This window comes from Scleropages formosus, chromosome 2, assembly GCF_900964775.1.
Source record: "Scleropages formosus chromosome 2, fSclFor1.1, whole genome shotgun sequence".
Classification (NCBI taxonomy): Eukaryota; Metazoa; Chordata; class Actinopteri; order Osteoglossiformes; family Osteoglossidae; genus Scleropages; species Scleropages formosus.
This window is the reverse complement of record NC_041807.1, coordinates 1307024-1317003: the sequence shown is the minus strand read 5'-3', so window position 1 is coordinate 1317003 and position 9980 is coordinate 1307024. Positions and strand designations below refer to the sequence as shown.

The 9980-nt window shown below is 45.8% G+C and overlaps 1 protein-coding gene across 1 annotated transcript; it reads right to left on the bottom strand.

Annotated features, from left to right (window-relative positions):
* Positions 1 to 9819, bottom strand: LOC108933871 (transmembrane protein 201-like). The gene is made up of 6 exons (XM_018751256.2): positions 9612 to 9819; positions 6372 to 6492; positions 5925 to 6119; positions 2690 to 2869; positions 1342 to 1703; positions 1 to 1023 (listed from the first exon to the last, which is right to left on the bottom strand). Exons 1-6 carry the CDS (start codon positions 9716 to 9718, stop codon positions 840 to 842), a joined length of 1149 nt encoding a protein of 382 aa, XP_018606772.1. The 5' UTR covers positions 9719 to 9819; the 3' UTR covers positions 1 to 839.
* Between the last annotated feature and the right edge of the window lie 161 nt (positions 9820 to 9980).

Here is a 9980-nt window from a genome sequence, read left to right as displayed (position 1 = left end):
TCATCTCACTGAGGTACGTGGCATTTTTACTATGAGTTTTACAACTCAAGTCTAATATAATTGATTGCCTGCTTAAATATTACAATTACACATCAATAAATACTGTATGCACTAAAATAAGCAAAAATTGACAAAACTGGTAAATCAAATGGGCTCCCCTGCGTACCCTTCTGTCAAGGTAGGGGTGCCCTGGAGTGAAAAAAGCCATTCTAAATCACTCAAAATACTCCTGAACTCCACCAACGATCATCCCATCCCCAAGACATCATGTGCATCATTTACAGGCCGGTAACACAGAATCTGACGGATCAGAACTGGCACGTGAGCCACTGGGTCTGGTTATAGGAGTTAGTGATCGCAGCTCTCTCACACACACACACACACACACACACACACACACACACACACACACACACACACACACACACACACAAGGTATTTCACAAACCATAAACTCAAATTAGAGTCTTCGTATAGAACAATCCTGATTGGTCTACAAAAGCTATGCAGTAATTCCACTTCAGGGTAAAAGCTGTTGGGTTTACAGACAGAAATTAGTGTGTTACTCTGTCAAAAAGTCGTAACATTGTCAGTTAATGCCCCGTTTAACTTCGACAGCCCGAAAGCCGTAATCATAAAGTACTCATATAAATTCACTTACATGGCATACGCTTTAAAAAACATAAACCAAATAATTAGCTTATAAAAAATAACTGAAGTGTTGTACAAACGCACTGTTTGATCAATAAAAACATAATTGAACCGTAAGAAACCTTGTTTGCGTACAAACACGATGGCTATTCATTTTACAGGTCTGATTCGAAACACTGACCCCTTCTCTAAGCAAGGGATTTGTTTGGCAGGACCACCGAACTAAATGCCACCAAGCAGCACAGGAAGGTGCTACTTATCTTGATACCATGTAGCCAGGTGGAGGTTTCCACGGTCAAGTAGTTCTCCACCAGATGCGCACCCATAACCACCAGCCACAGGATGGAGGCCACGGTATCAATTTTTGTAAGCCTGCAGCGAAGAGCACATAAACACAGAACATTTTAGACACTTTTGCAAAGGAGTCCACGCTGCACTACATGTTAAACTGCAGAGACAGCTCACAAATCAAACCAAACTAGACAGTTTGAACTGTTTCACTCTCAATATATCTCTTACTCACTAGAGAACGTAGTTCGTATAATCGATATTTCCTTCCACATAATGGAAGTTTCACGTGGCTTTGGAAAAAAGCATTTGCCAAATTCGTGTGAATGTAACGCATAATCTTGTGCTTGGAGGTGTCATGTCAGCTTTTCCTCAATTCAACCGATAGGTTATATAATTTACCTAATAGGTCTGGTCAGGAGGAGAGTCATTATGCAAGCTGACAGACCGAAAAGGGCCATGGCCATCTGGTGGTTGGTGCTACAGTTCCACATCAGTCTCATCCTCTCCATGGTCTCATCCAGGAGCACACCCAAGAATTCAGGCCACACACTGCTGGCACCGCTGCTGCTGTTCCTAGAGGCGAAGGCAGGACCGCCGTTGGGTTCTGGCCTCGTCACAGAGATGCCTCCGCTCAGGAACTGCGGAGGAGGCTGGACGGGAACGGACTCTCTGCTTCCAGACGCAGCCGCCGCCAGCAACAAAGTACCGACGATGAACGCCAAGGCTCGCAAGAACACGACACGCGACGGTGAGGATGTGTTCTAGTGAGAGGAAAAAAAGAAACACACGTTATTAGAACCAAGTCAGCACACAGAATGGACTGCATTCCGGTAAACTCATTCAGTGCCTGGGTGAAACAAAAACAAATACGCACGTCCGCCTGCACGTTGCATGTTCCCCGATGCAACTAGAAGCAGCCCATCCCACACGCAGCATTCATAACTAGATCCTTGCACATACATGTAATTTTCACATTTGTGGTGTCAGTGATGGAGCACCATTCCTCTCCCTCCCATTTTCCACTTGGAGTATGACTAAGTTCAGCTCCTCCTGGAGTGAGCGTCTACATAATCCCAGCCAAGCAGTCAGCAGCCTTTCTACTTTCACTTAGTCATTTCTCTTGAGGGTGTAGCATTTTGAATGTGCAAGAGTGTCAGAAAACCTGCACATCATCCTCAACAAGCAGCTTATGCTTTCCAACATACAAAAGCAGAAACCGGAGCATTTATTAATCAGATTTAATAGCCTACGAGAGTCTGGAAGATGGCCACAATGCACCCTGCTCTGCTCTTGATCCGGGTCCTGAAACCTCACACTCGCACTACTGCAAGCTCTTCTGGCTGACCTTCCTGTGTCTGCTACCAGACCTCTCCAAGCCCTCCAGAATATAGCTGCTCATCTGTTTTCCATCCTCCCCAGATAACAATATTACATCTGGAATGTCATCAACCTCCGAAGGCAGCGCAAAATCCTACTATCGGCAACTTCCGGCCTTTTAGCGGTTTACAAATATAGCTGCCCTCACAAAGCTTCAGCGTTTTTTTTTTTTTTGTTTTCACCATGATCCTAAAATAAAACATGCTATAAAAACATGCCATATCCTAAAGGAAGAACTAAATATTCCACAACATTATTGTATCTTGCAATAAACGGTCTTATTTACAGTTTTTGTTCTTGCCCAATTCCTTTCTTTCTTGTCCGTTTTGGTACAACAACTCCGCGCCTCCCAGCATTTCCTCTATGTTACCTGCCCAAAAGCCTCTTCCTCGGTGCGTTTGTGCCGCAGACGATGGTTGAAGAGCAGGCCTCGAAGCTGACGGTTCTGGTGTTTGATGTAGGATTTCACAGCAGCCTCGCACGGGCGGCACAGTTTGTGAATCTGCTCCAGGTAGCGTTTGTACACCTCCACCTCTTTGTCATATTTTGTCTGCATGACAGGGGGAAAAAAATATATATACAGTGTGTATATAAGGTATATATAATATATATGCACCATCTTTTTCTCTAAAAGACAAAACAAAGCTTATTAACAAGGACTGCAAGAAGAAATTGCACTTCAAGATTAATACTATTAGCGGTAGTATCAAATCTGTGTATTCAAAAATGATGCCCCAAGCAATGAACTGCTAATATCATCGCTGATGACCGTCTTATTTGGAAAAGGCCGTTAATACGATACCATGAGGACTCCAACTAAGGACTGAATTCCAGCAGCCCCGCCACATCATCTTACTAAAGAACCAACGTGACACTTACACGGAAGAATCTCCACTATGTGGCCTAAATGGGAGAGGTGGCGGCCCAGATAACCAGACATCCGCATAATACAGGACCACATGTAATATGAGCTCTATTTGGAAGCAGATTGTTAGACAGGCTCAGTAATGAAATAAAGTAATAAAAACCTTCGTTCATTCATTCATTTTCAACCCCAGGCAGTAACCACTATTTCAATTATTTTAAAATGGAAACAAAAATAAAATTTAACCTGTTACTACATTTTTCAAAAATATAACAGAAAAAAAATCATTAAAAAAAAAAAAAAAAAAAAAAAAAAAAAAAAGAAACAAAATCCTAAATCCCATCAGTCATTTCACTGCCACAATTTGGCACACAACTGGGCGGGGAGACGATAGAAGGAACCAGCGGGTAGCGTATTGGTTAGAGCTGCTGCTTTTCCATCCAAAGGGTGCCCGTTCGATTCTCACTTACTGCAGTAGTACCCTTGAGCAAGCAATTTACCTTAAACTGCTCCAGTAAAATTTCCCTGCTGTATAAATGGGTAAATAGTTATAAGTTAACATTGTACGAACTGAATGCGTTTCATGGCCGCTTCAAGGTCGAGAACAAAGACCTCCCGCTGCGCATCCCCACAGTACACGATAACGCCGGTCTCACCGTCTCCGTGGCACAGGTGAGAAAAACCTTTAGCCGAGTCACCATCCGCAAAGCTGCTGGTCCGGACGGAATTTCAGGGCGAGTTTTAAAAACATGCAGTGAGCAACTGGCTACTGTCTTCACAGACATATTTAACACCTCCTTAAAAAGCATCACCCCCGTTCCTAAGAAGAACAAAGTGAGCTGCCTTAATGACTATTGCCCGGTGGCACTGACCCCCATTGCAATGAAATGCTTTGAGAGGCTGGTGCTGGGACACATTAAGGACACCATCCCAGACACTCTGGACCCACTGCAGTTTGCCTACCGCCACAACAGATCCACTGAAGATGCAATATCACACACATTTCACACCATTCTGTCTCACCTGGATAATAAAAACTGCTATGCAAGGCTATTGTTTGTAGACTATAACTCAACATTTAACACTGTCATCCCAACCAAGCTGATCCAGAAACTACTAGGTCTGGGACTGAGTGCCGCATTGTGCAGTTGGATCCTGGATTTCCTCACCAACAGACCCCAGCGTGTGCAGATTGGCAGCAATACCTCCTCCCCACTGATCCTCAAAACTGGCACTCCACAGGGAAGTGTCCTGAGCCCAGTGCTATACTCCCTGTTCACACATGACTATGTGGCCAATCACAGCTCAGCACCATCATAAAGTTTGCTGACGATGCCACCATTGTGGGTCTGATCACCAACAATGATGAGACGGCCTACAGAGAGGAGCTGAGGCTCCTGGCAGAGTGGTGCCAGGACAACAACCTGTCTCTCAATGTCAGTAAAACTAAGGAGCCGGTGACTGACTTCAGGAAACAGGATACGGTTCAGGCACCCATCTACATAGGAGGGGATGCTGTAGAGAGGGTCAATAGCTTCAAATTCCTCAGGGTCACCCTCATTGCCAAACTCACATGGACTGAGCACACAGCATCAACCATCAAAAAGGCCCATCAATGCCTCCACTTCCTCAGGCATCTGAAGAAAGCCCTACAGAGGGTGGTCAAAACAGCTCAGGAAATCATCGGCACACAGCAACCAGCAGTACAGGACACCTACACCACACGCTGCCTCAGAAAGACGATGCGCATCATAAGAGACCACAGTCACCCCACACGGGCACTTTTCTCTTCCCTGCCATCTGCAAAACAGCTTAGGTCTATTCGAACCCGCACAGCTAGGTACGGCAACAGCTTTTACCCCACTGCTGTAAGACTATACAACTCTAACCAATGTGCCACCTTTAGTAACTAGAGTTGGACTGCTCCACCCAAGCGGATTGGTAAATTACACTGTCACTTCAAGCATTCTCATTCTGAGTTCTCTGACCGTCAACTGGCATTATTGTTACTACTGTTACCATTATTTATTGCTATTGCACTACTCACTGTCATTGTTTTGTTTGTGCAGTATTTTTAATGTCCTTGGCCATAATCTGTGGAGAAGCATTCAGGAAGATTTTCATGATACATGTACATGGTACTTGTATCTATGACAATAAACTTGAAACTTAAATCGCTAGAAAAGCATCAGCTAAAAAAATTAATGTAATGAAGCTTTAAAAAAAAAAAAAACTCATTAAAAAAGTCTCTGTGTGAAGTAAGATGTTCAGAGAGGGGCAATCATCAGAGCACTGAAAAATACAAAGGAAAAAAAAGCTGCGACTACACAACAAAGGCCATCTAACGGGCAGCACGGTGGCACAGCGAGTAGCGCTGCTGTCTCACAGTGTGGGGGGTGTGAGAGAACATAGGTTTGGTCCCCACTCAGTCTGTGGGGAGTCTGCATGTTCTCCCTGTGTCTGCGGGTTTCCTCTGGGTGCTCTGGTTTCCCCCCACAGTCCAAAGACATGCTGTTGAGGTTCACCCATAATGTGTGAGTGACAGAGAGTGTGTGTGTTCCACTGATGTATGGATGAGTGACCCATTGTAAGTAGTGTATCTAGCAGTGTAAGTCACCACGGTGAAGGAGGTGCGTGGGCTGATAACACTACACTGCATCTATTGTAAGAGGCTTTGGAGAAAATAAGTAAATGTAATGGGGACAGTGCTGTAATTAATAACGAAAACTCCACTACATACATCTTCCTTAGCAGTGAAAGATGCCAGCTGCTTGATCTTCAGGGCCTGATTAGTGTTGCACTTCTTGCAAAGCAGCATCTGACAGTTAACCCACTGCAGCGTCTTTGGGGACTCAGGCAGCTGCTTTTTGCCGCAGGTCCCATGGTTCATGTGCTCACTGTACTGGGCTGGGATTGGTTTGTTGTAGTCGCCATTCTGGAGAGAACACACAAAAAACACCAGCTTGGACACCATCTTTCATATTGCTGAAATCAATCTACACTCGAATTTAAAATAAAAAAAGGGGGGCTTCTTATTCCACCTGACCAAACCAAAAAAACCCCAAAACCATACAAAGTTTTAAAAAAACCAGCAACTAAGAGAAATCCCATTCGCATCCGGAGAGCGGTGACCGGCGTGATCCGTGTCGGTGTCCGTCAGTCGGCTCCGCCCCTCTTCCTTGCTCACCTCCTGGAAGCCGTTGTACTGCTCACAGGTGGGACAGTCCCAGCTGTTTCGGTTCCGAGACAAAACCACCGTGTCCTGGTTGCAGAACCAACAGTTCACTTTGACGTGTGTGGGCTGCTTCCTGGAAAGAAAAACAACAAACAGACATCTTCGAAAAACAAAAAAAAAACAAGAACTATGCTATACAAGCCAATTTATTTTATTCATTTTTGGACAGTTTATTTTGACTGCGATTCTGAACCCATCATCTCCACTTCTCAGTCCTTTCACCAAGTGACCCTTCGGAAATGCACATCCCGAAAAGATGAACGATTTAAGCTTCTTTCAGACTAATTCCCTGCCCAAGGTTTTTAGTATGAGGGGAGGAATTCACATGGCATCTAGACGAGCGCCTCAAACCATGCCATGATGCAGCAGCACTGCTTCACGAATAAAACTACCTTTATAAGTTGTTCGTAAGATCAGTTGGCTTCCAATATGTCGTTCGGAGGGTGCCTTAACCGCTTTGATGATTTCTTTTTCTAATTTGCCGATTTCCCCGACTCAGGTTGCACAATACTACACATACCACCAGGTAAAGTGAAAATGCAGTATAACTGTGTGGCCTAGTCTGCTGTAGAGAGGAGGTTCCTTCTGAATCCAGAATATTCATAACTCGGGCACAGTTTCCAGCTAAAGAAGAGGAAACAAAGACTTTTCCATTGTGTATTTCAAACATTTTGCATTGTGACATACCCCTAACCGGTACATATCAACTAAATGAACACAAAGCAATTTACTTTAACTTTAAAATCACCAAGTTGGTTTTATCGAGGTGCCAATTCGAGAACTTCAGTCCTCACTTCTTTGGAATGTATTTTTAAAATGCGTTCATATACAGACAGGAACAACACTTTCACACGGGGGAATAGAGACTAAAGATGTGTAAAAAGTTTTTTTTGGCACAAAGTTAGTAATACAATATAATAATACAGCTTTCAGTTCTTAAAAAAGAGCATGACTGCAATTGTGATGTGCCACATCTGATAGCGGGTGTCCTCTTCTTTCATCAGACGTCAGTTTGGTTAAATAAATAGTACAATAAAGAAGTAAAAATGAGTAAACAGTAAAATATAACAAATACACACTGAATTGTGCTCAGCCATGCTAACACAACATGCTTCTCCACAACTGTACCTAATATTACATTTATTCATTTAGCAGATGCTTTTCTCAAAAGCGACATACATCTCGTACATCTAACTATCCTTAAAATCAACATTCATAAATATACAACTATATATTACTAGAAAGCATTAATATGGGATTTGGGCGGCACAGTGAGTAGCGCTGCTGTCTCAGAGCAACTGGGCGGTGCGAGAGGGCATGGGTTCGATCCCCGGTGAGCCCGTATGGAATCTGCATGTTCTCCCTGTGTCTGTGTGGCTTTCCTCTGGGTGCTCTGGTTTCCTCCCACAGTCTAAAGACCTGTCATTCAGGTTCACCCATAGTGTGTGTGTGTGTGTTCCACTGATGTATGGATGAGTGACCCATTGTAAGTAGTGTATCTAGCAGTGTAAGTCACCCTGGTGAATAAGGTGTTTGGGCTGGTAACACTGCATAGAGTTCATTGGAAGTCACTTTGGAGAAAAGTGCCGGATAAAGAAATAAATGTAAACTTCACTCAGCTGGGACTGGTATAACAAAAAAAAAAAAAAAAAAAGAATGTGGGTTTAACTGCGATGAACGAAAATAAATGAAAACGCTGATCGTTGCAACCATCCTCAGTAAAATGTGTTCAGTTACTGTACTGAAAGATAATTGTGCTCAACCCTAGGGTATTACAGTATGCAAAGTTCCAGAATGTTCCTGGCACTGATGAATACCAGTAAAACACGATGTTTGCTGAATAAGCCATTGTGAGCGCTGTGGGAACTGTCTCCGAAAAGCAAACTCTTAGACTCCACAGAATAAATAGACTTGTGCGGCCAGTTTGAGTGCCGAGGGGGGTCTTGCTATCTTGTCCTTGTACTTTACACCGCGTGAGGAAGTAACACTTGTCACAAACACACTGGTCCACTCGACATCCAGCCGTCCGAACGAACCGATGGCGACATGCTCGTTTTCGACGTGGTGCGCTCGTCACTTAAGAACTCGGGGGCCGCAGAGAGATTGGGCGAAAGGCCGGGGGAAGGGAAATGGCGAGTTCACGCGCACACACTGCCGGGACATTAAAGGTGGAACGTTGCTCCAGCGTCATCCGCGTCAACACACGGATCTCGCCGTTCGCAGGCGTTATTCGCCGAGACGCGGCGCCTCAGAAGAGGTCAGCGCCAGGGGTCAAGGGGTCCCGACCAACCGCTCGGCGGAGCAACGGTGCTGCTGTGAAACAAGGAGGCCCTGCATGGACTCCACCACGATCCTTCGCATTTACACACATGATGATGATGATCGCAGTCCTTTAGGATGCTTCAAAACAATAGAGGCTGAAATGAACTTTCTGGCAGGTAGACACGAGCCACTGTGAGAGAGAAAGGGAGCAGATGATGAGACGAATCGATCGGACCGATGGTGCTGCATTTTGACAATGACATCGGCGCCGCAGCACGTGTTTATCCTTCAGCAGCCTTTCTTTCATTTACTCGAATCTGAGACACGATCGCCGCACTTCAGGGCTCATCTTTTATACTTGAGCGTGAAGACGGCTGCGTGAAATGAGCACAAACGCGGGTTTCTTCTCGGCAGCTGCTCGCGGCAGCAGTTGTTGGCGGTCGAACAGCTGCGGCGCGCGGAGCCCACGCGCCAGAGGAGAGAGGAGGGGCTCGCGGCCGCACTCCTCAACCGCGGACTCCGGTGCCTCGAATGAGGGGATACACAGAACCGCTATAATATTAAAAAAAAAAAAGAAAAAAAAACACGAACAGTACTCACCACAGACATATATTTACTTTCAAAAGTGGGAGCGGAGGCGGCGACTTTAAACACAAGAGAGTGCAAAAGCATATTCAAAGGCAAGAAGAGAGCGCGTCTGGACGTTGGGAAAACGCGACACCTAGCGGACACGCGTGGAGGAGGCGTTCCCGGATTTGCGCATTTAAGGTCAGGTAAACAGCTCTTGTTATTACTTCACCCCAACCGCTAGTACCGCAAACAGCAAGGAGAGCGTATTTATCCGCAACTATCACCGCGCTGCCGCCGCATCCGCCTCAAATCTCGCGTGATTCTCGACTTTCGCTGCGCTACGAGCAGCTCCTTACGGACCTTGTAAGAAATCTGTACATGAAGGCCACAGTGGCGCACACGGTGGCTCCCACTCCGCCGAATGTCGCGTGGGGGTTCTCCGACACGATCCTGCTCACCACCTCCATCCCGACCCGCTTTGCACAGCTCTCCTCGCGCTACAGATCACGTCCAGCAGCAGCCTTTTACACGGACTTTCTGTGCGCTATTGTTGCAGGGCAGCGGAATCCATGCGAGCCCCGCCCCGCAGCCCCCGGCGCAGCCAATCAGCGCTCTCCCCGTGCTGTGCTACGCTTCGCAGCCCCCCCCCCCCCCCGGGCGTTCACGCGCCTCGCAGTGTACCGTGAAAAAGCCGTGCACGGCGCAGCAATTATTATGGATTCAAATATT